The following is a 26620-nucleotide window of genomic DNA, read 5'->3' on the forward strand; positions in this document are numbered from 1 at the left end:
ACCTGTGGGTTAAGTCTTGCTTTTGGGGCTTGATTGTTTAAAAAACATAATTTTTCACATATTTTACAATACAGCTCCTCTCTCCTCAATTTGCCTGAGGAAATAGCCCACAGCAAGCGCACCTTTTCAGGAAACCAGTTTATTTTGAGTTTTGCTTGAGATTTAAAGGAATGGTTCGCGGTCATTTACTCACCCGAGTAATGTCGTTTCAAACACGTCAATTTGTCGTTTTTTTTCAATGCGATTACAATGAATAAGGAATGACACAAAACTCCCACAAAACTTCTAATATTTCAAGTCTTCTGAAGTCACATGGTAGATGCGTGCGAAGAACGGAACGGGAAAAAAATCTTTTGAATGAATCATTTGAATGATGGAATGACCGGTTTGACTGGCTTTATTAAAATAGTTCAAACAAACATTAAAAAGAATAAAAAAGACTGCAGACTCAATCAAGTCAAGATGAATGAAGTAGAATTTATTTGGTTTGGTTGATCAATATCCCACCTACAGCACATCACCAGAACACATAAATTCACAAATTTCGTAGTGAAGTGATGCAGATTGACATTACCGATGACATTTTCCTGAAGATATTCAAGGCAGATAACAGCATTACGCTATCAAAACTACGCAACAACAAGTATTCTGTCATTGCAAACACAACAGTGCATGTTTTTTAGTTTTTTTTGCAATCACAGTTAAAAACATGACATAAGAAAGAAGAAGCTACAATTAGGAATGCATATAAAGAAAGAGCCCATTTAACAGTATCATACAGTTCATTCATTTACGGTTTTGAAAAATTACACAATGACGGCCAAAGCACGTGTGTAAAATGCACGATCTTCAGGTATAGGCTTGACATTTTCACTGAACTGGGGCTCTGGTTAACTTTTCACTTATCTAACCAATCGTTGAGCGAATGAAATGGTAAACCAGTGTCACGGTAGCAGATGGCATTCCTCGTGTTCTTATGACCGGTAACAGTCCAGGAGGTCTTGACTATGAATTATCCGACACTTTGCCAGTGAGCCCGATGCCCTTTCCTCTGGGAGCCCAAAAAAAGCACTAATGTTGTTCCCACAGATCCCTAATTTAACACGGCTATGACGTCATTCCGGTTGATTCCTTTTTCAGGTCACACTGCTCTAAGATTGCAAAGATATTTGCTTGCGCACGCCAGACGAGACCCGAAGAAACCCAGGACGTTTGAACTGTAAACCAGAGCGAAACGCGGTGACCTTTAGCGATGCCAAACGTTACCTGCATGTTAAATGCAAAACTACTGCGTGGCCCTCAAATGTGACATTAATATTATTTCAATACCTAGAAGACCAGAGACAGAGCGTGCCGTGTTTTGAAACACAATATCAGCTGGGGATGCTTTACTGTTCCTGCCAAAGTGGCATTCTTACCCACTGTAACAGCCCTGCCAGGCTCGTATCAGATTATACCGACTCAGTGGCCTCAAAGCAGACAGGACTGGAAAGAAGCAGTTTACTCGTTCTGTTCTACAATAGCCCAGAAAAAGAGGAGCTATCCCACACCCAGCACCAAAAAAAACATAAAAAACAAACAAAAATATCTTCCTATAGCATGAAGCACGAGGCTCGTCGGTCGTAAACTGGAGGGATTTTCTTTCTTAAGTGCATATTGGGTGTAAAGCGTTGTGTACCCTATAAATCAAAGATCTAAAATTAACCAAGACATGCATCTGTACTGAAACCAAATCTCCATATTCAAAGGAAAGATCGAAGCTTTCCCCCATATGGCAAGACAAACTGTTCATAAAAATGCAGACAATTAAAGTTTGAAACCCAACACTTATCATACTGAAACCATCTCAGCTAGAATAACCAGTAAAGTGTTTCTTGGTCCTTTTATAGAAACAAAGGGCCTCATTTATGAATCACAAGCTGAATGTATTTGTGTAAACTGTAAAATCATGCTTATGTAAAACGTTGATTTTAATTCAACGTAAGAGTTTTAACCAGAAATTCACCCGGCTTGTGTTTCATGGATGAGGCTCAATGTACCTGACATACAAACTGTGAAATCAAGAAATTAAATGTAATACTCATGTCAGCAGATTGTCAATTCTAAACGGACATTTTATAAACCAAAACGTTGGAAATAAAAATGAAACACCAGAAGTTCACAGCAAAAAACCGAAAAGAAAACAAAAAGTGAATGAAAACCCTGCGCAGGCTTTAATGAATCACATGGAAAGCACATTAATGAAGAACGGAAGTCTGTTCTTACACAGCCAGAGGAGTGCTGAGCTCCTATCAGCCAATGAGGATGCAGGAAAGAGAGCGGGTGCATGGTGGTCTTCGTTCAGTCTGACTTCTTGTCCTGTTGAGCATCACATCTGGCCTGTGTTCAGAGACAGAGCAGAAAGAAGATGATCATCTCCAGCTGACAGAGATTTGCATAATCCTGGAAGATTTGGCTGCTGGTTTTGAGTGGCTGACATGACAAGAAATCTCAGTAGTGTCATGAAATGTGTCATGCTATACGTTATTTTAGAACATAATCATATTATACTATATTGTCATAATTTTGTATAATCATTATACATGTAGGTTGTAAAAGTGTATTAATTGAGGAACTACACAGAATATTTTTGAGTAAAAATTCACCACTCACCAAAAGACCTTTCAAAATGAAGGCAAAAGAGTTATTAAAAATTGTGAAAATCTCATTCGCAAGCACATTCATACACATAAATATATGCATTTCATTTTTCCAAATAAGAAACCAGATTTAAATTTCTTGAATAGTGAACTTTAAAAGGCAAAGATTTTTCAAATTGTATTTTTAGTAAGCAAATTTAATTTGTATCTTAATATTTTTTAACTCTCATACTTGTGAAAATTGTATTGTGGAATTTGTGCATTGAAAAATAAAATTTGATATAATATTATAATATATACAGTGGTGGTCAGAATTGATGGCACCCCTGATAAATATGATAAAAAATGGCTGTAAAAAATAAATCTGCATTGTTTATCCTTTTGATCTTTCATTAAAAAAAATTTCACAAAAATCTAACCTTTCATTGAAGTAAAAGAATTGAAAGTGTGGGGTAAATCACATTATAAAATAAATGTTTTTCTCCAAAACACGCTGGCCATAATTGTTGGCACCCTGTTATTAAATACTTTTTGCAACCTCCTTTTGCCAAGATAACAGATCTGAGTCTTCTTCTATAATGCCTGATGAGTTTGGAGAACACCTGACGAGAGATCAGAGACCATTCCTTCATACAGAATCTCTCCAGATCCTTCAGATTCACAAGTTCATGTTGGTGCTTCTTCTCTTCAGTTCACTCCACTCATCAGGTCAGGGAACTGGGACGGTCATGGCAGAAGCTTCATTTTGTGCTCAGTTACCCATTTTTGTGTTGATTTTGATGTTTGTTTTGGACCGTTGTCCTGATGGAAGATTCAACCACGGCCCATTATAAGATTTCTAGCAGAGGCCGTCAGGTTTTGATTTATCATCTGTTGGTATTTGCTAGAATCCATAATACCATGTATCTGAACAACATGTCCAGGACCTCCAGCAAATAAATAGGCCCACAACATATAAGATCCAGCAGTGTATTTAACCGTAGGCATGGGGTACTCTTCATCCCTGTTTGCACCAAACACATCTGGTGGGTTTCCTGCCAAAAAGCCCTTTTTTTGTTTCATCTGACCACAGAATCCGGTCCCTTTTGAAGATCCAGTCGTGTCTGACCACTGAATATGCTGGAGTTGATTTTTGGAGGAGCGAGGAGGATTTTTCTTGAAACCCTCCCAAACAACATGTGGTGATGTAGGGGTTGTTTGATAAAAAATGTTTAGGCTTTCTAACCCCCAAGACTCAAGTAATCTCTGCAATTCTCCATCTATGATCCTTGGAGAGTCTTTGGCCACTCAAACTTTCCTCCTCACCGTCCATAAAGACAATATAGACACACGTCCTCTTCCTGGCAGATTCGTCACATCTTTAGTTGATTATAACTTCTTAATTATTGCCCTGATGGTCAAAATGGGGATTTTCAATTCTTTAGCTATTTTCTTACAGCCACTTTCTATTTTGTGATGCTCAACAATCTTTTGCTGCACATCAGAACTATATTCTTTGGTTTTACTCATTGTGATGGATGATTAAGGGAATTTGGCCTTTGTGTTTCCTCATATTGAAACTCCTGTGAAACAAGAAGTCATAGCTGGACAATTTCATGTTCCTAGTCACCCTGGTGTGCTAAATAAAGGTAAATATTAATGAGAATATACTCTCATATATTTTCTAGGGGTGCCAATAATTGTGGCCGACGTGTTTTGGAGAAAAACATTTATTTCATAATGTGATTTACCCCCCAATTTCAATTCTTTTACTTCAATTTTTTTTGAAGGAAAGATCAAAAGGATAAACAATGCAGGTTTATTTTTTTTACAACCATTTTTGTTCATATTTACCAGGGGTGCCATCAATTCTGACCACCACTGTATATAGCCAAAAACATTTCATCTAACAGTGATGTCATGCAATGAAAATGAGGAGATGGGCTTTACAGTGCGGTGTCTGAAATCAAGCACCTTGTTGCTGTTTGCTGAGCGTGTAACGGCCGTAACTGCAGCATGTGTTCATGTGTCAGTCTCTTATGAGCAGCTGACTTACACGTAAACCAGAGAAGCCTGTCTTATCAGACTCCCACCCTCTGTGTCACACATACACACACGGTCGTCACATACATTTTTCCAGGAGTCGGCTGACAAGGGCAGACTTCAGGGAAATTGTTTGTATGTTTGTTTTTAACGCCATGCCGGCTTCTGAGGCTATTTTCATTGAGAGAAAAATGTATGGTAAAGCTTTATCAGATGGACTTCAGGGAAAAAAAAAACCTTTATGCAGCGATTCCCTCGCTCGAGTGATTAAAGTGCGGGTAATCTCTTCTACCACAATCTGCCACAGTGAAGCAGAACGCACCCAAACACACACCCGCTTCAGGTGGAGAGGAGAACGTGTGTGTAATTTACTTGCTTTGCAATATTTACTTGCAAATATATTTAGCTTAAAGATTATAGTTTATTAAGGCATTGATACATTGGTCCATATAAATGGTCAAAATGAGAAAGATTAAACATTCTTCCTTGTGTGTATTAGAGAAACATTGTGTCTCGGGTCTTGAAGTGCAACTACGGTTCTATAGTGCTCATGTGTGAAAACTGACTCTCAACGTGTGATTTTAGTAGCAGACTGATGACAGCATGTGTGAAATTTCTAACTTTACTAAATATACTGATATCAGTTTCTTTTAAACGGGTTTCAATGTAGCGTTCACACTCTACATGCTAACAGACACCAACTGGACACGTGCCAGTGGTGCCGCTGTACAGTGCCTCGCAGTTGTGTGTGTGTGTGACACCTAAAATATCTCTGAGATTGCTTTTACCAAGACAATGGATTAAAGCATAGCTCTAACGGTATAGTTTTTTGTTTTTTTGAGCTTTAGACGTTCTACCTATTAGTAACTTTGCAACTAGATGTCAACTAACTCTCTGTCTGCTTGACATCTGCTAACGCTTTATTTTGATGCTGACGAGAAGTAGCTTTGCAACTACATGTCAACTCATGTCAACAATGCGCTTTCAGCCAAAAAAAAGATTGTCAAGACTGGCAGATTGACTTCACTCCAAGTTAAACAGCTGGCATCAGGGCGGACTGGAAACAGAAACTCAGTACATTCAAAGTGGTTTGATAGATTTGCATTTACTCATTTCTCAGCTGCTTTTATCAACTTCATCTGCATCAAGGCATAGATTTTATCAGTATGGTCCTTGGAAATGATCCATGACCTTGCCTCAGAATAAACAGGAACAGGTTATTTTATCTGTTCTGATGATCTAGATTAAAAGATGACACTGCTGAGAAAAGTAGCTAGTTACAAATCATAATGAGCTATCAATTTGGGCAACATTTTTGGAAACCCTGAAGTTTCCATAGTACTATGAAAAAAAATACTATGAAAGTCAATGGGGCCCATCAACTGTTTGGTTACAAAGAAATTCATACAGGTTTACAACATCTTTCAATGAAATGGTTCATTGAAAATAACAGATTCACAGCAATAAATCAGACTTTAAACTCGATAGGTATTTATGCCAATGAGGTTCAGAAATAGAATAAATGTTTAACCAGAGACACGCCACGTCTAAACTCACATACTTGAGATGCTATTGGAATCATTAAGCTCTCTTCAGGTTACTCCAGGTTTCACTTCAGTTAGGATTCTGCCTTAGAAGGCTGGGAAAGATGTTAGAGGGGTGACATGCGTGAGCTCTGACCTGCAGTTTGGCATGTTCCTCCAGCAGACGGTCGTACTCTGTTGTGAGGTTCTCGGCCTGCTTCTTCATGGCCTTCACATCACTGTCAGACTTCTGAAGAGCTGCACACACGCGCAAACAGTGTAGAGAATCAGCAGAGAAACATGTCTCCAGGTTACAGTAGCATCACAGAGTCAGATGTTGGACTTTCAGCAAGTCTGGTCCACTTTGCAGCTTATTCTGAGCAAACACTGCCCACTTAGATCAAAAGAGACCATGTGATAGATATACTGTACACTAGCATTCAAAAGATTGGGGTCAGTGAGCATTTTTAATGTTTTTGAAAGAAGTCTTTTATGCTCACCAAGGCTCATTTATTTGATCAAAAAATACAGTAAAACCAGTATTATTGCTAAATAGTATTACAATTTAAAATAACTTTTATATTTGAAGTAATTTTAAAATATAACTTGTCACATGATCATTCAGAAATCATTCTAATATGCTGATTGGCTGCTCAAGAAACATTTCTTATTATTAGCAATATTGAAAAACAGTTGTGCTGCTTAATATTTTTGTGGAAACCTTGATTGATTTTTATCAGGATTCTTTGTTGGGTAGAAAGTTCTAGTTCAACAGCATTCATTTGAAATGGAAATCTTTTGTAACATTATAAAAGTCTTTACTGTCACATTTGACCAATTTAATGCATCCTTGATAAATAAAATGATTAATTTGTTTAAAACAATCTTACTGACTTGAATGGAAGTGTATAACACTATTAATTTTATTTACAGGACATTTAAAAGGCAGGTTGATCTGAAATATATTACTAAATTAATAAAAATGACTTCATTGCAAGCTCACTGACAGCTTTGTGCACTACCCTCAAAATGGGCTTTGGCACGAGATGACCCCCATTCACCCTACGGAGAACGTTGGGAGGTCATCAAAGGGTCATGAACCCCTAAGCACAGTCTAAATACAGTGTAGATGTGGAAGGAGGCATGGGAATCCAGCTTACTAAGCTCATTCCTCTGTGAGGAGGAGTCTCGTTCAGCTGCAGCCATCTTGTGTTGCTCACTGCAAGGTCACCAGAGGGGCCAAATGATTTTCCTAACTCTGAATTATTTAGATTTACTCTGTAACCACATCCCGGCAACATGAAATCAAAACAGAAGCCAACTATGCTACTGTTTGAGGTCAGTAAGATTTTTTTTAAAGAAACTAATACTTTAATTCAGCAAAAGTGACAGTGAAGATATTAATAATCTTATACAAAAAAATATATATATTTAAAATAAATGCTTTGAACTTTCTACTCAAAGAATCCTGAAAAAAAAGCATCAGTGGCCACAAAAATACTAAGCAGCACAACTGTTTTCAACATTGAAAATATTTTACTTCAGCAGCAAATCAGCATATTAGAATGATTTCTGAAGGATCATGTGACACTGAAGACTGGAGTAATGATGCTGAAAATTCAGCTGTGTCATAACATGAATAAATTACATTTTAAAATATATTCAAATTAGTGATGACAAATCGATTAAATCGCATCTAACATAAAAGTTTGAGTTTATATATGTTTGTGAGACCCTTTCCAAAAAATTAGAATATCATGGAAAAGTTTATTTATTTCCATAATTCCATTCAAAACGTTAAACTTCCATAGATTATAGATTCAGGGCCCACAACTCAAACGATTTCAAGTATTTTGTTGTTTATTTGTACATAATTTGGGCTTCCAACTCATAAAACCCACGAAAACAGGATTTCAAAAAAATTTGAATATTACATGAAATCACACAGTAATTACACAGTGATACCATGGTCATTGAACCAGGTTTTGGTTCTTTTGGCAGTGTGGGCAGGTGCAAATCCTGCTGGAAAATGAAGGAAGCATGAAGTGCTCTGAACATGTCCTGGTAGACGGGCTGCGTTGACTCTGGATTTAATAAAGCACAGTGGACCAAAGTCCTCTTTTCTGATGAGAGCAAATTTTGGAAACCAAGGTCCCAGAGTCTGGAGGAAGAATGGAGAGGCACACAATCCAAGATGCTTGAAGTCCAGTGTGAAGTTTCCACAGTCTGTGTTGGTCATCGGCTGGTGTTGGTCCACTGTGCTGTCCACTCAACGCAGCCGTCTACCAGGACATTTTCAGAGCACTTCATGCTTCCTTCAGCAGACAAGCTTTATGGAGATGCTGACTTCATTTTCCAGCAGGATTTGCACCTGCCCACACTACCAAAATAACCAAAACCTGGTTCAGTGAACATGGTATCACTGTGTAATTACTGTGTGATTTCATGTAAGATTCAAATTTTTTGAAATCCTGTTTTTGTGGGTTTTATGAGCTGGAAGCCCAAATTATGTACAAATAAACAACTAAATACTTGAAATCGTTTAAGTTGTGGGCCTATGGAATCTATGGAAGTTTAACGTTTTGAATGGAATTATGGAAATAAAAACACTTTTCCATGATATTAAAATTTTTTGGAAAGGTTGTGTGTGTGTGTGTGTGTGTGTGTGTGTGTGTGTGTGTGTGTGTGTGTGTGTGTGTGTGTGTGTGTGTGTGTGTGTGTGTGTGTGTGTGTCTGTGTCTGTGTCTGTGTCTGTGTCTGTGTCTGTGTGTGTGTGTGTATATATATATACTAACAACCTCCATGAAGAAATGTGTTCATTTGCCAAACTTTAGGCCATTTATGCTCACCAAGCGACTTGATGCATTAATATAGAATTCTTTTTTTACACATGCAAACGGCAGTGGGCTTAATAGAGCGGTTCAGTGAACGAGTGAATCAGAACCATTTAGTACCTTTCTTGGTTGCGTCGAGTTCATCCTTCAGTTTCCTGACCTCTTCTGTCAGATTTTTCTTATCCTCCTCCACGCCACCCTTGGCCTTCCCACCCACTTCAGGCACTTCAACGCCCGCTTGCCGCAGTTTCTGATGAAAAACAGTCAGTCTTTCTGTTAGTCATCTCATGTAATGATCAGCTATTTCTCAAAAAATGTTGCCTGATAATATCAAGGGTGTAGATTATGTGATGAAACAGTTCATGTCAACACAAGGGGCTTTCACACCGGGTAGTTTAAGGAACTAACCAACAGGGCGGTTCCCCGAGAACTAAAATGTTCTCTAGGGCCCTTTTCCTGGTTGCATTCACACCCACAGTAGGACCTCTGACGCTGCGTTCACACCACAAGTGACAAAGCGACACAATACATTCATTTCAATGGAGAGACAGTGACCTTTGGCGACCGGATGGGGCGTGTCCACCGACGCGACAAAGTTGAGATCCGTTTAACGTTATGCAAATGAAGAGTGACTTTCGAGAGTGACAACCAATAGGAGTGAAGTCAGTGGAGCGCGCATGATCCGTCACTCTTCAGTGCCGAGTCCGACCGAGGCAAGATGAATGAAAAGCTCATTTTAGCAGTCAGAAATTGTCCTAGAATTTGTCGCATACAGTGGTACTCGCCATGCTGACTCCGAGCCTGAATGGTTTTGTGAACCAAGATAGACCGGCATTTGCCGTTTGCTGCAGTCAAAAAGCCATGATGGCAAAGAGCACTCGCTGTTTCTTGTTCATCTTTAATATTATGCATTTTATGTACTGCTTCCATCTATATTTATATCCAAAATGTTTGTTTGTAGCAGCAAGAAAACGGATTTATTCTACAACATGGAGTACCATCCGTGAATGTCACTCACAAACATAACGAACGAGCAAAGTCGCTTGTAGTGTGAACTCAGCTTAAGCCATGATTGTTGTTGTGACTTTTATTTTGACGGCGCTGGGAACGCCAGAGTCTGAACACACAGCGCTCCCATTCTCAGTCTTCATTAGATTATGATCTGTTTAACAGTCCTGTCTAATATGTTATTAGATAGAACTATTATATAAAAGAAAGTTAACGGCTTAGCGATTTCAAAAGTATTAGCGATTTCCGTGTGGTCAATGGCCAATGTCGCTAACTGAGCAGAAATACATAATGATGTTTCGCTTGGCCCCCTCTAAATTGTGTTGGATTTTCTCCTTAGCATAAAGGTTGAGAGGTCCATCTATCATTTTTTTCCATGTTTGTAGAGTTAGTTCATGGAGTAAATAGGTTATAATCTGTATGTGTACACAGCTTCTTTTTTTTTTTTTAAATGGTGCATGCCCGTTTCGCGCACGTTTGGCCAATCACCGTTCAGTCACGTTACTGGTAGTACCTATTGTGCTGGGTTAGACCCTATTCTGAAGTGGTAGCTAATATAGTTCCCCCAAAAGCCGTCCCTAGAACTAAAATCGTTCCCAGTTCCTGCTGTGCGAACACACCAAAAACCGGTTACTTCCGCCATTAGTTCAAAGGAACTATGAAAAGATTCCTCCTGTGCGAAAGCCCCTATGTTTCATTTGGTAATACATGGTATATTGTGCAATTTGTTATTGACTCAATTTCCAATTACTAAAATCAGGTTCCATCCTGCATTTTCAGGAAAACAGGCCGAATAGTTTGCAAACCGTTTTCTGATGTTTTCAGATAAACACAAGGACAGGAATTCAGCTGCAAGACTTGCAAAACATTTCACAGAAAACCCAATCATCTGTCCTGTAGGCCCAACTTTTAATGGGACAAATGATAGTTTCACAGGCCATAAGTTACGGAGAGAACAAGTGCTCTATTTTCCAGGGATTGCAATCAAGTTAAAATTAGGTTTATCAATGATCTCCATATCTGTGTCATCATCTTAGGAGATTCAGTTAGTGAGTAACCATCATATGTTGACCTACGTTCATCTCTGACCTGCCCATTCCTGCTACAAACAGAAAACATTCTCTAGAAAGATTTTAGCCTGTACTCAAACACCAGAAAGCTACAGAATAAATGGTCTGATCAAATCAAACAACATAAGCTGTTAAATACAATAACCTCTAACAGCAAAATCGAATGTAAATACTAGTAATAAAATAACTGTATGCTAATTATCTTCCAATAGTAAACAACATCGTTTTTTTGTAGAGCATGTGTGCTAAATGGTAGGCCATGGCTTCAATTATTTAGAGATTTTTCTTGTTTGTTTTATTGGTTATTTTATTGATAGAGCCAGTAGGTAAGTTTGGACTTTAACAATAGTGGCCAGCATACTGTGCAGTGCACACTTAAATACTATTTTTATTTAAACAGTGAAAGAGTATGCAATATGCAAATGTGTCACATGACCTCACCACTTCGCATGTTTAATTTAGCAAGTAGCATCCTATTATCATCTCATACAAAAAGTAAGGAAAAAAGGAAATCACAGCAGATATTCTGGTTTACAGTGGAAATCAGTTGGAAAAGGTCAAGATGAGTGCACTGCATTGTGGGATACAGCCACGTGTCATATACTGCACATTTTGGCAAAAAACAGTCCCGAGACCAAGACTTCATCAATATTTCCAAGAAAGAGAAAGTGTAAATGCTAAATATAGACTTCGCCATGCAGCTCAGGCTGGATACCTGTACATTTATCTCTGCTGCTTCCTTTACAAATTTGGGGGAACCAATCACAAACTGGCTTATCCACTTGGCGCGCTATTGGCGGGTTTAATCCAATCCAATTCCAGAGCCGTTACGGCTCTGTCCAATTCCTTTTAACCTCTCGACGATGCTCAATGGCTTCTTTTTAGCAAACAAATCACTCGAGTGGGTGTAAATACCACTAACTTTCATGGTTATTTTTGTTGCATAACCTGCATTGCTGCTTCTGCAAACCGCTGATCAACACGTTTGGTTACACATTTCCTGCCTGGAGTTTTCATTGAAATTTTGATTTCAAGAGGTCAATAATAAACTTCAATAATAGTCAAAGCTTACTCAAGTCTGCTTACAGACATGCTGTACTCTTGTTCCGCTTAAAAATTAACACATAATGCCATGGGGAGCATTCTTGTAAGATTGTTAATGTAATGAAAGTTTCTCATATGTGAAAAAACCTGACTGAGTGAATATTTAATGCTAAACCGCTCAAGTTTTGCAGCCCAAGGCACGTGGACATTCTGAAATGACCCCTTGTAAAGTGAGCTGGACAAAGGGTACAAACCCAGGAGAGTGTTTTAAATCACGTCGCACAGGAGAAAGTTGTTTTCTGGCCCCTGGGGACAACTAAATCTGGGTCAGATCATGTATTTGAAGACTTTTCCGAAGACGTGGGTCAGTCCATAGTAACGCGATTTTCAGGCAAAAACATCCTTCACATAAAATAAAAATAAAAATCAGTTTAAAGACGTTCATAGACAACCTAGGAAGTTGAGGAGGGTCTCATTTTTTAAAGTTTCGTTACAAGCTTGTTCACATATACAGCGCCCTTAAAACCTTGATTAACATTATAAGTGGATTTGCTAAAAAGTAAAGTGCATAAAGTGTAGAATATGATCCATTCCAACCACCACACCCTCATGAAAATGATCAGTGCTTTATTACCGAAGGAGTCGTCTTGGCTAATTGCATTATGAATTATTTAAAAACCATTTCACGTAACTAATAGCTGCAATATAACTTCGTTTTATTAAGCAGAATCATGCATGATCTTATTCTCACTTGATTAAATGTGAGAGTGCTTTAACACCTGCTTGGGGACAGTGATGGAGGATGGATTGACCCTAAACAGAGATCAGAGATCACGACAGGACCGATGCTGGTTCTTGTGACCTTTGCGTCAAACAATAATAACCGCAGCAAAACGGATCACAGAGGCCGGTCAGGTCATCTCGCCCTGTTCAAGGACACGCATCCAGCCCAGACGCTTCGAAAACACAATGAGATTTACAGGCCTCATTCTGCTAGAGTCAAACTTCATTTACTAAATTGAAATATTTCACCATCTGTCATTCAGTATGGCTTGTGCTCTTGTTTATGGTGTTATAACATTTGACAGATGTAAATTATGGTAGAATGCCATGCGTACGTCCATGTGTCTGATAACCCACGTGTTCCATGCTTCTGCATGCAAACATCAAAGCGGTGACCTACTGCACGTCAGCACTGTAATTGAGCCACGCGGTGCTAATCTATCCCAGCATTCTCCACGCTCAGGCATCTACATACTAACAAACTACATGTGCTAAAGCCAATGATACAGCATGTGATTACCGTATCTAGGGCTGTAATAACTAACTAGACATGCATATCTAGGAAATAGCAGTGTTTGCAAATGGCATACCACATCCGAGCTGTTTTGCCATTGTTATGACAGTCAGTGCATTTATTTGTTTCTCTTGGCTACAATAATCAAAAGGCACGGACATGGTGAAGTGTAAAAGTGGCTAAATATATGCATGGAAGACCAGATCAATGCAGATGAAATATTAGAACTTAAAAAATATTAAACAATAATTAGAAATGACTTGACTTAACCAACTGAAATAAAGTTAAGGTTGAAGTACTAAAACTGAAATAAATATTAAATCTATATAGAATTTTTTTTTTTTTAAACAAAAACTACTAAAAATGACAAAAGCAAATAAATTTACTAAAACAAAATGAAATAAAATAGAAATAAAAAATTTTATAAAAGCTAATTCAAAATATTAATAAATACTATAATAGTATATAAATAATACAACTAATAATAATTGAATGCATTAAACATGAAAATGCAACAAGATAACAACTAGACTCTGCTGAGGAATGTAATGATGTTCATTTTTGTTTTTAAATGATACTAGTTAGTGTATTAACTTTGGCATTCCTAAAACTTTAAAAATAAAAATAAATAAAAAATAAAAATCAACAAATTAAACGAAAACCTAAACTAATAATTATAGAAAACTAAACTGAAAAAATAAATAAAACAGTAAATAAAACAGAAATAATAATTAAATTAATCATTCAAATCTATAATAACACTCAAACGTGCCATGAAGGCAAATGGTAAATTTCCAAACTTAAATCTACTTAAAAGTCTATCACTTACAAATCTACTTATTGCAGAATATGCAATACTGTAGTTGTCTACCAAACAAAGCGTGAACTGAGCCTGTTAACCAATTCAGGCTGAATTACCAACAGAAGCTTAATACTCAGGGTTAAGAGACTGAGAACAAACCCTTACCAGAATGCTCGAGAAATATTAATATAGTGCTATAAGAATGATTAGTTATTGAAATGCAGCCATGACAAAGTTTGATGATGTCAAAGCTGCCTCGAGCAAACGAGTGTCATCGGTGGTTCTCTGATAGAGTCCTGTTTTATGTGGGGTCTGAACGTCATATATATATATATATATATATATATATATATATATATAAAGGCGCAGAATAACACTCGCCACTTTCTCTTTCCACTGAATTCGAAAAGGCCTGCCAATGTGGAAGTGATCTAATGAACTATAGTTCCCCTCTACATTGTTTGTGCTGCTGGTTATTTTACAGATGTTAAATATACAAAGTGGTTGGCAGCTCCCTTGAATTTCCCTGGAAGTCTGTCAGACGCAAATGAGTTTAAGTGCATCAAGTTCACAATGGTGAAAGGTCATCATCACCTATAACCTTTGAGCTACCAACCACTAAACCGAACCTTATATATATTTATGATATCATATATACACATACATACATACATACATACATACATACACACACGTATATATATGTGTATGCATCTATCTATCTATCTATCTATCTATATATATACATACACATACATACATACATAATATACACACATATATACATATATACATACACATACATACATACATAATATACACACATATATACATATATATATATATATATATATATATATATATATATACACACACAAACTATTTCTTATATTTCCTAAATATATTCCTACTCAAAACATTTCTAAAAATTAACATTGTAACTTTTAAAATATTTGTATAACATCTATTCTGACCATAAATAGAGGTAAATACACTGCTAATCAAAAAATTTGGGTCAGAAATGAATACTTTACTTCATGGACACGTTCAAAAATCAGCTTAAGATTTGCCACCATAGGAATAAATTATATTTTTAAATATATTAAAATGCAGACACCAGTTATTTGAAATTCTAATTCTAATTCTAGACATAATGTGAAACTCTGCCATCTAGAGGTAAAGTGCAAAGTCTGCAGCACTATGATATTGACAGTTTCTCTGAGGTCTGAGAGATGGAGAACACCTAACAAACCGTAATGACTCATGCGAGCATCAAATCATTTCTAATGAAGTGCATGTGGAATTTTAAATAAAGCACAAACAGATTAGCAGTCACAAACAATTCATCTCAAAATTACAATTCTGTCATCATGTAGTCACTCACTTCATTGTTTCTTTTTTGAATTGAGGGACTAGAGCAGCTTACCAACTTCTTTTGTGTTAGTCATAGACATTTAGTCATAGACAACCACATGAGGATGAGTAAACAATAACAGAATTTTTTATTTTTGGGTGAACGGTTCCTTTATATAGCACATTCATCCTGGCCACACTTCCTGTAGTTACACCATCGGTCATTAACCAGGTACCAGGTAAAAGTTACCACACCTTGGAAGCCTTTGGGGGTCATGAAAAAGCTTTAGTGGACCGGCACTGCCATACACAACTCTCTCTCTCTCTCTCACCTCCTGCAGTTTCTCATTTTCCTCCATGTACTTCTTCGCAGCATCGTTTGCTCCCTCCGCCTGCTTTTTAAAGGCTTCATTAGAGGCCATCAGTGTAGCCTGCTGAGACAGCAGTGTGGCCAGACGTCTCAACAGCCTGGAGGGAAAACAACAACATCAACTCAGACTCAAGTGGATTTACTAAACAGTCATTGTGTATCTGATCATTACGGCTCACCGCTGCAGCCTACACTGCATTGTACTGACACAGATTTTGCCATAATTAGTAGTGCTTGCAGAGGCAAGAATCTCTATTACTATTATTTGAACAAACCCCCAAATCTAAACATTGAACTTCATTGTGTAACTCGTCCCACACATTTGTCCTTGAACATGAATGATTCTTTAAGATTTGAAGCATAATTTTCACTTGCCAGAAAAAAAATAAAAAAATCCCAGATATGGACCTTCGCCATATCTAGAGACCAGAATATCATACAGATTTAGGGCTGAGTGCTTCCTTTTGACCACAGAGCAACTACCCAAAAGGCCCTATCAACAGCATAGCAATCCTTTGGTTTAGCAGTACTACTTTCCCCCGGTTTCACAGAGAAGTCTTAAAACTAGTCCCAGATTAAAATGCATGTTTGAGCTGTTTTAACTGAAAGCAATTTGTACTGATATGTCATAAAATATCTCAGTGCCATTGTTTTTTGTTTCATGATGCACATCAGTAATGTTTTTTTTCTAAGGCATGTTTATGAAAGCTGCTTAAATGCCCTAATTGAACTAAGGCCTAATCCTGGATTAATCTAAGCCCTGTCTGTGAAACCAGACCTTTATGTTATTAGACATGGATTAAATATTAAACACTCTATAACATTCTTATATGGCATTTCTTGCAGAATGTTTACATCAAATTTACTTTTTTTGTAAAATACTGTAATTACTGTATAAATATATAGTTGTGGTCAGAATGAATGGCACCCCTGGTAAATATGATTAAAAAAATGGCTGTAATACATAAATCTGCATTGTTTATCCTTTTGATCTTTCATAAAAAAAAAAATTAAAAAAAATCTAACCTTTCATTGAAGTAAAATAATTGAAAGTGGGGGGAATCACATTATGAAATAAATGTTTTTCTCCAAAACACGTTATTGTATATGTATATTGAATTTCAGAGTAAGAGTACTTCGGCACACACATAACTTCATTTGAATACCATATGGGTCATTTTAACATGCAAATCTAAAAGGGAGGAGTCGATGCTGAGCATAGACGCCTGTATGACTTTTCTATGGACTGCAGGAATAACATCGGTCCACTTCAGGACAAATGGTCCATCCAAAATCAGAGATTGGGTTACTAATCATCACTCCTGAAGCATGAAACACTTCTTATCCAAGCACAACACCTCCTAGAAACATTTCTAGGAAACATTAATGTTCATTAATCAAAGAAATTGGATCCCACTTTATATTAGGTGTCTTTAACTACCATGTACTAAACATTTAAACTAATCATTTGATACAATGCACTTATTGTGTACATACGTGCTTTTACATTGTACTTATGTAATTATGTAATTGTAGCTGTAATAATTTCTCTATAATTACACGGTTGACCCTTCCCTTACACCTTAACCCACCCTTAAACCTACCCATAGCACCAAACCTGTCCCTAACCTTACCCGTATCCCACCTCAATAGCAGCAAAAGCGTTTCACAACACAACATGAACACAAAAAGTACATAGTACTTTTTTGTTGTTGTTGTTGATGTAGTAGTTAAGGACATATAAAGTGTGATCAAAATTACATAAACAAATGAGTCACGACCACTTGACCATAGTCAAATATCAAATGGTTTTTGCCAACCTAAAGCCAGTGTACACATTTTGGCTATTCTCCTCTCCTCACCTAACATGGTCAGTCTTCTAAAATTACAAATTCATAAAACCAGATGAGCTGAGAGATGCAGGCTGATGACATCTGAACCGTGTGCTTGAATGCAGAGGCTAAAGGCGTGCGGCATGCAATGCATTCATGTCAATGTCCACATGTGTAAAAGGGGTCAAGGTTTTGTTAAAGGCTGTTGTGACCATAATGCAGATTGGTTTAACCATGGACAGCCACAACTTGCATAAATGCAAGAGAAGCCCACACCTTGGTCAAATGCTCTGTATGAGGTAACAAGGTGATCTGAGGTGACCTGCATTCACTTTAACCTATTCTGTGCTTTAAACATTTTTATTGGCCAAATATGAGGCATAACACTACGATACCAGAATTATCAGGAAGGCGAGAAACATCACCACCGCCCCATACCACCCAGCACATCACCTGTTCCCTCTCCTGCCACGAGGGAAGAGGTAAAGAAGCATCATCAGCAGAACATCACGCTTCAGAGATAGCACCTATCTCCAAGCCATACGATACTTAAACATGGCCTAACGTTTGAAAGTTTAATTTAAGTTTATATGAACTAGTGGGACTAGGAAATGCGTGGTGCCTACTGAATCATAACACGCCTGAATCACATGTCAAACTGTCATACGCTGCTTCAATCACCTTTGTGGCATCTGCGCGTTTGCTGCCAAGGATGAAGAGGTCCATTTTGTAACAGGAGTCATGGCCTTTCGGCCAGTGAGAATGCAATGAACACTGGCTAAATATAATACCCGTCACCAGTTGCTTGATCACATGTCCTGCAGCTGTCCGTGTGATTACGAAAACGACACTCAAGCCCAGCAGTCAGGGGAAGTAGTATCGCTAATGGATGTAGTAGTCATCCAGCAGGATATAAATAACATGCCATTCAGAGAAAATATGGTGAAACCCCTGTAAGGAAAAACTATGCGGAGCTGGCAGACTCTTAAACGTTGCGTATAGTGCACAACAACGAACCGGCCAATTGGGCTGCGAGAAGTTCAGTACCCATGGTTTGTGAACGGAAACAGTGTGGGGGACCCCTAACCGGATCAGCATAAGATTCTTTCCATGTCTACTGTAATATAGCGACATATTCTGCTCTCTGTCTGCCTCACACGTACACAACTCATTCACCTTTCATGACTATAAATAAAGACACTGTCTCCAACAAGGTGGAGATGCAAGATAAATCTGTGCTAGTAAAATTAGTAAGCTTGAACTATAGCAAACATACAAAATAATATCCAGCCATGTTTTTCACATACTTAATGTGTTTGACTTTATATGACCTTTTCCAGTTGGCACTGGTGCTAATCTCGACATCTTGCATGGAGCATAAGCAGTTTCTCATGTCTCTTAACTAACTTTAAGGGATCTTTATAATGTTTCTATAGGTTAGCTTATGAAGTTTGCTAAGTTTTTTTTGCATTAATATGCCTTAATATTTGTGAAAATTAAATTTTTCACTCATAAACACTTCATTTCAAGGGGCATTAAATCTTTCAGAAATGCAAGTAAACGGCCACTGCTGTGATTGGCCAACTTCATTGCACTGTATCTACGCCCACCTCCACAAAATGTGTCACATGTATTTTGATGCTCAAGGTGGCCGGTGCTTTAATAGAGCGGTAATTGTTAGACTATATATTAGGCTATAAACAAACTACACTACGGTCACATGACCTCAACGTGATCCTCCCTAAGCTTTTTCACTCTTTATTTTCGCTGAAAGTTGAGATAGAATAGTCTTTTAAGAGCATGATTATAAACACGTGACTGTGAAAGTGGATTAATGAGTTTTCCTGTTCGGCATGATGATGTTCAATGTCCTCGACAACCTCTATTACCGCCTTTTTCACAATCCATAAAAGGATTTTTTTTTAAAATACGAGTGGGGTGTTACTAATGCATTTTATTTCGTAGAATAAAGCGTGAAAATATCTCGAGCTAGTGTTAACCACAGACATTATGTCAAGACATTGGGTTGATGGAACCGGAAGCGTCTGGGTTTTAGGATTCCTGTAACACACATTACATACTACATAGTTGTGGATCATGTTTTAAAAAAAAGTCTTGTGAGGATTCTATATACTTTTTAATATCAAATATGCACATGGTAACTAATTTGCATATTTTAAATTATAAACAAGCCTGATTTATTTATTGTCATATGACAGAGTTGCACCTGTAGTAGTTCTACTTAAGCTTATATACTTTTCATAACATGACCTGTAATATACAGCGGGGGAAATAAGTATTGAACACGTCATCATTTTTCTCAGTAAATATATTTCCAAAGGTGCTATTGACATGAAATTTTCACCAGATGTTGGTAACAACCCAAGTAAGCCATACATACAAAGAAACAACCAAAAATAAGCTCAGAAATTAAGTTATGTGAAATGACACAGGGAAAAAGTATTGAACACATGAAGAAAGGGAGGCGCAAAAAGGCATGGAAAGCCAAGACAACTGCTGAAAACTTACAGTAATTAAAAAGCAATCCAGCCCCCTGTCAGTGGAAATTAATAACAGCTGGTTCAGTCCCGAATGATGGCCTACAAAAAGGTCTCATTGCCAAGGTGTCACACAAGACGCATCTCATGATGGGTAAAAGCGAAGAGCTGTCTCAAGACCTTCGCAACCTAATTGTTGCAAAACATAATGATGGCATTGGTTATAGGCGCCATTCTAAGCTTCTGAATGGTCCAGTGAGCACTTTTGGGGCCATAATACGGAAGTGGAAAGACAATAATTTCACCATAAATTTGCCTCGACCAGTGCTCCTCGCAAGGTTTCTGACAGAGGAGTGAAAAGAATAATCAGAAGAGTTGTCCAAGAGCCAACACCAAGTTGTATGGTGTTTTTAGGGTAATGTGCACTGCCATTTCTCCTCCAAATATGGTGTGTATTATGGCATCCAAACAGTTCAATTTTGCTCTCATGTGACCACACTATATTCTCCCAGTATTTCACTGGCTTTTCCAAATGTTGTGCAGCAAACTTTAAATGAGCTTCAAGATGCTTTTTTTTTTCAGTAATGGAGTCTTGCGTGGTGAGCGTGCATACAGGCCATGGCGGTGGAGTGCATTACTTACTGTTTTCTTTGAGACAACAGTACCTGCTATCTGCAGGTCTTTTTGAAGCTCTCCACAAGTGATCCTTGGCTCTTGGACAACTCTTCTGATTATTCTTTTCACTCCTCTATCAGAAATCTTGCGAGGAGCACTGGTCGAGGCAAATTTATGGTGAAATTATTGTCTTTCCACTTCCGTATTATGGCCCCAAAAGTGCTCACTGGACCATTCAGAAGCTTAGAATGGCGCCTATAACCAATGCCATCATTATGTTTTGCAACAATTAGGTTGCGAAGGTCTTGAGACAGCTCTTCGCTTTTACCCATCATGAGATGTGTCTTGTGTGACACCTTGGCAATGAGACCTTTTTGTAGGCCATCATTCGGGACTGAACCAGCTGTTATTAATTTCCACTGACAGGGGGCTGGATTGCTTTTTAATTACTGGAAGTTTTCAGCAGTTGTCTTGGCTTTCCATGCCTTTTTGCGCCTCCCTTTCTTCATGTGTTCAATACTTTTTCCCTGTGTCATTTCACATTATTACACATAACTTAATTTCTGAACTTATTTTTGTTTGTTTCTGTATGAAATGTATGTCTGGCTTACTTGGGTTGTTACCAACATCTGGTGAAAATTTCATGTCAATAGCACCTTTGGAAATATATTTACTGAGAAAAATGATGACGTGTTCAATACTTATTTCCCCCGCTGTATGTCAATAATATAACCTTGATACTATTTGAACTGAATATCACTGATAAACATTCTAACTGAACATAATTTGATTTGACGCAAGTAATCGATGTGTCTTGAATGTCCTTGAGTCGGTGAATGGTCTCATTTAGAGACAGATGAGGTCAGCAGTGCTGGGCTTGGCTACACTGACAGCGGAGAAACATTTGGCAAGTTGAGGACAAAACCTACTGAAAGCAACCAGTAGTTGCACACCCAGGGTCCTAAATTCACACTCATGAAAAGGTGTTTGGTGAGTAAATACGTTATTTGCCAGCTGGCTGGTAACTTTATTAGGCACTGTAACATAACACACAGTCAAAATCAAACAACTTGCACATCTTTTTTGAATACTCCTCTGGCACAGATCGTGGAGAACCCAACGACCCTGTTCTGAAAGGATGATGTTCTGTTTAAAAGCTTGTCCAGAAAATCTGCTGAGAGCCATCAACTAAAATGAAGTCAGGCCGTGTAAGTGATCGTGTTCAGAAAACCAGTGCCAAAGCGAGACGTGATGTACATGTTAAGGTGGGTAGAATACAGAAGCGGGAGAGACCTGCGGGGGCAAGTGTCATAGAAAATGAGACAAACATGGCAAAGAGAGAGAGAGAAAACACTCACAAACACAGGAGAAGAGCGAAGCCGGCGATGTATTCGTTCCTCTGGGCCCTGAACAGCTTCATGTGGATGTGCTCGATGGCCACAGGGTTGTTGCTCAGATCCACTTTCTCAGACACACTGTATTTTCTCACTTCTCTAAATGCATCTGTAGAGGCAGAAACACAAACTTTGGTTTCTATTTTTCCATTCATAAATCTAGTTTATTCCATGCAAACGTCAAAGAGAGAATTTGCACAAATGTAATGTTTGTAGGGCTGTCAAAATTTACACTTTAAATGTTTAATTTAAACTATTGCATATACTCAATTCAAAAAATTGCCAAATATATATTTTTATGTTTCTGAAAGAAGTCTCTTATGCTCACCAAGGCTGCATTAATTTAATAAAAAAATATTTTACAATATTATTACAATTTATAATAACCGTTTTCTATTTTAAAATATTTTGAAATGTAATTTATTCCTGTGATGTCAAAGCTGAATTTTTAGCATCATTACTCCATGATCCTTCAGAAATCATTATAATACATCTCAACATGTCTTATTATTACTGTTGTTAATCTTGAAAACAGTTGCGTGTGTATAAATATAACTTACTTTTGAACAGTAGTGTGTGTCAATCATCTTTTATGACTAACTTTTTCATACTTTCAAATACTTTTTCATATCATTTTTATATAATGAATATAATGTACAACATCTTTAACCCTGCGAAGCTGCTGAATACTAAATAAGCATTAATATGTAATTGCAGACAGTCATATGCTAATGAGCGCATTATGGCATGAATACAGCGATTGTTCCTGAATGACTCGCTTTTGCAACTTAGTTGTAACAAATGGTCTGTGTGGACTGGGGACGGCGTGAATAGTATTTTTAATGATATATCCTCTTTAACATCATACTGACTTCATTGCCGTGTGTTGGTGTGTGTACATTTATGCAGTTAAGTTTGAAGAAGACGATGCGGTGAGGTGTGTTCAAGCTCACCTATGAGCAGAAAGACAAGGATACAAATGATGACGATGAAGGCGGTGTTTCCATATGTCGTTATGACAGAGACCAGTCGAGACTTGAAAAATTTGCTCCATCTACAAAGGCAACGACAGAGATAAAACCTTAATACACAGAGGGCAAAAAGGCACATAAGATAACACTGATCTTTCTCAACAAGTCCAAAGAACATCATAAGGTTTACATTTTTACAACACACTTAAAAAGGGAGCACCAACAAATGTATTTGAGAATCTGTGCGACTCTTTAAAAAGACAAAAAGAAATGCTTCTCAAGAGTGTTTCTTTGTGATTCAAGGAAAATGTTTACCAAGTGCCCCAACCTAACAACCTTTGAAATGTCTGGAAGATCATGTGAATGCTCTCAGATTAAGAAATAACTCCCTCACAAGACCTTTTAAAAACAGAATTGAATTATCCTGGTAGTGCTGAAATCAAAAACATCCAAATCAAAAACTAAATGCTCAGGGTAATTCATTTTTAGGGCTTTAGCACAACAACATTATTTCGCAACAAATGGACACATTTCAGTACTGGCAATACTCTTTTAGGCTAAAGATCAAAAGATCTTTCCTGGAAATAGGCCAGTGTTGAAGAAAGACTAGTGTGAGAGAAGAAAATGGATCAGAAGTGAAAGTTATCAGAACCTGACGACTATCAGATGTTATTAAGATTACTATGTGGACTGTTAACTTAACATGCACTTCATTAACACATGAAACTCACCGTTTTGGGGAGATGAACGGGACACATAGCAGTAGTATCGCAAATACCTCGGCATATAGAAACGTAGCCACGGCTGTCCATTGAAGACTCATGACGGCTACCTGCAAGTCTGTGAGGACATATCAGAAGTGATCAGTCTATCTGATTAGATGGACATCAATTACCAGACCCTGTGAACATAATTTAGCATAAAGCATGTGACAGGCACATGATTTGGGATATTATCCACTCGGTTTCACAGACAAGGCTTACGCTAGTCTCAGATTAAAATGCATGTTTGAGCTGTTTTAACTGAAAGCAACTTGCACTGATATATCTTAAAACACGTCAGTGCAATTGTTTTGTCTCAAGAAGCACATTTTTTTGACTATAAAAAGCTACTTAAATGCCCTAATTGAAATAAGGTCTAATCCTGGTTTAGTCTAAGCCCTGTCTGTGAAACCAGGCCTATATGTACAACGTCTGAACGAAATCTTTGGAGTAAATTAAACTCATATTATTTTATTATCATGAAAAGATTTTTTAGACACTCAAGACCTCAGGTGATGCTCATTAAATCATCAAAGTGATACAACAGCACCATCTTATGTCTACAACAGAGAACCCCAGACACAAGATGAGACCATCTGAGGTCTTTACAGATTGAGACATGATCAAAAACCAATGCATGTCAAATACAAGGGAAAATTTCTTTGGTTTTGCAGTAAATCATCCAAACTCACTTGCTCACAGAGAGCAGGTTCGCTCATTAAACAGAAGAAAGCTAGCCAGACCAGGTATATTTGCCAAATAATTAATAATAGATTAGAATTTAAAGGCAGAAAATAAAAATTTCACACCTAAATTGTTTTATAATCAAGGGAGAAATAACATTTATTGACAGATCTTACTAAATATAACGAATTACGAATGTAATTAGTCAAGAACTATTTAGACTGACTGCAAATGAGGAGAAAATAAGACGTTGTACTACTAGATAAAATTAGAAATATATCGGTAAAAAAAAGAAAAAAAAGTGTGAATAGTAGGGATACATATATGTCAACAAACTTACATACATAAACATGTGTCAGAGCAGTAACGTTACAAGATATCAGAAAATCCGCTTTGTTATTTGAGGTGCACACACAATTATTCGCATTCATAAGAGCTCTGATTTGACTTAAGAGAAATTAAATAAATAGCTGTATTAGAACTTACAGAATGTGAAGTAAAATCAGTAATATTCGCAGAAAGGCCTACAAGAATCTGTCAAAACTTCTGCTGCACCCTGACTCCACTTCACACTAATGTACTTCCGGTATACGTGCCAACTCACTCTACGGCATGACTCAACTTCCTGTGTCGAAGCCGGGAAAATGCTAGTGTAAAAGTCTCTGTACAATAAAATATAATAATCATATAATAATCATTTTTAAACAATTGGGTAGGAATATATTTAGGAAATATAAGAAATAGGATATGTGGATATATAATATATATATATATATTCTTTTTTTTCTTCTTTTTTTAAAAAATAAAGTGTTATAACAAATCAATTTCAAAAAGTCGTTTAATTCGCTCAAATGCTCTCTTTAAAATGTAAACTGTTCTGTTGAAAAATTACACCTTAAATCGAGGAATTCTTGCCAGATTCAAAGATCATATCAGGTGATAAATGTGGGGGGTTAAACCCACTCAAGCTAACAATATTATAACATAATTTTGTATTAATATCAACAAGGCAAATCACATTCAAAAACATGTTTATTCCAAACACAAATACAACAATAATATTGATTAATCTTCTGAAATGATTAAACATTTAGTTTAGTTTTAGGTCCCCACACCTGGACTGTGAAATAAGGCAATTGTATGTTTACAAGGTTGAAATATGCCCACTGCAATTCAGTCACATTTTACTGCTGCTCAGCCAATAATAAAAAAAAAAAAAATCTAGAATAGATATTTTAAAACAAAACTTGTAGGCTACATCACGGTGATATGCATACACCATATGTTTAGATCAGAAATGCAGTTTTTGTACTCTAAAAAGGTGAACTAAAGTTCATTGGCATATAACATGATAATACAACATGAAATAGAGTTTCTGAAGTGCACTGTGGAGAAAGAAATATGTGCTTGATTATTTAAAGCATATTTGAAACTCTGTCACACATAGCACAGCTGAAATGTTAAAGGCACTAATACACAAAGCAGAGCTGGCAACTCTCACTTTTCACACGCCACGCATCCATTTTCTCACGCAGAGATAAATCGAGCAGAAGACACTGACACTGACAGACAAGACGTTCCTTTTCATATTATGAAACTAATTCTCAGCTCTCAAATTCTGTCAATTTTATTATGAAATTCAAACAATAAATAGGCCTAGGGGAGAGTGGGGTGAGTTGTGCCAGTTTTTACTTAAAGTGACTTTAAAGTGAGGCCATGGCAGTAATGCCTTCAACTTAAGGATGTACATATATTTCAGGATGTGGTGCATCCCTGAGAACAATAACTTTGGATCTGAAATAAATTGTTTCAGAAATATAGCTCTTGGGAAAAAAGTGGTCTCATGGCACAACTTGCCCCTGGTGCGGGGGAAGTTGTGCCTTTGGGGGAATACATTGGGGGT

The 26620-nt window shown here is 37.3% G+C and overlaps 1 protein-coding gene across 1 annotated transcript; it reads right to left on the reverse strand.

Annotated features, from left to right (window-relative positions):
- Positions 1-457: 457 nt before the first annotated feature.
- Positions 458-25327, reverse strand: bcap31 (B cell receptor associated protein 31). Its single transcript, XM_084388955.1, has 8 exons — positions 25204-25327; positions 24004-24112; positions 23255-23355; positions 22266-22410; positions 15925-16060; positions 9139-9268; positions 6342-6442; positions 458-2379 (listed from the first exon to the last, which is right to left on the reverse strand). Exons 2-8 carry the CDS (start codon positions 24093-24095, stop codon positions 2341-2343), a joined length of 744 nt encoding a protein of 247 aa, XP_084245081.1. The 5' UTR covers positions 24096-24112; positions 25204-25327; the 3' UTR covers positions 458-2340.
- Between the last annotated feature and the right edge of the window lie 1293 nt (positions 25328-26620).

The sequence above is a fragment of the Rutilus rutilus genome (assembly GCF_951802725.1).
Source record: "Rutilus rutilus genome assembly, chromosome: 19".
Lineage (NCBI taxonomy): Eukaryota > Metazoa > Chordata > Actinopteri > Cypriniformes > Leuciscidae > Rutilus > Rutilus rutilus.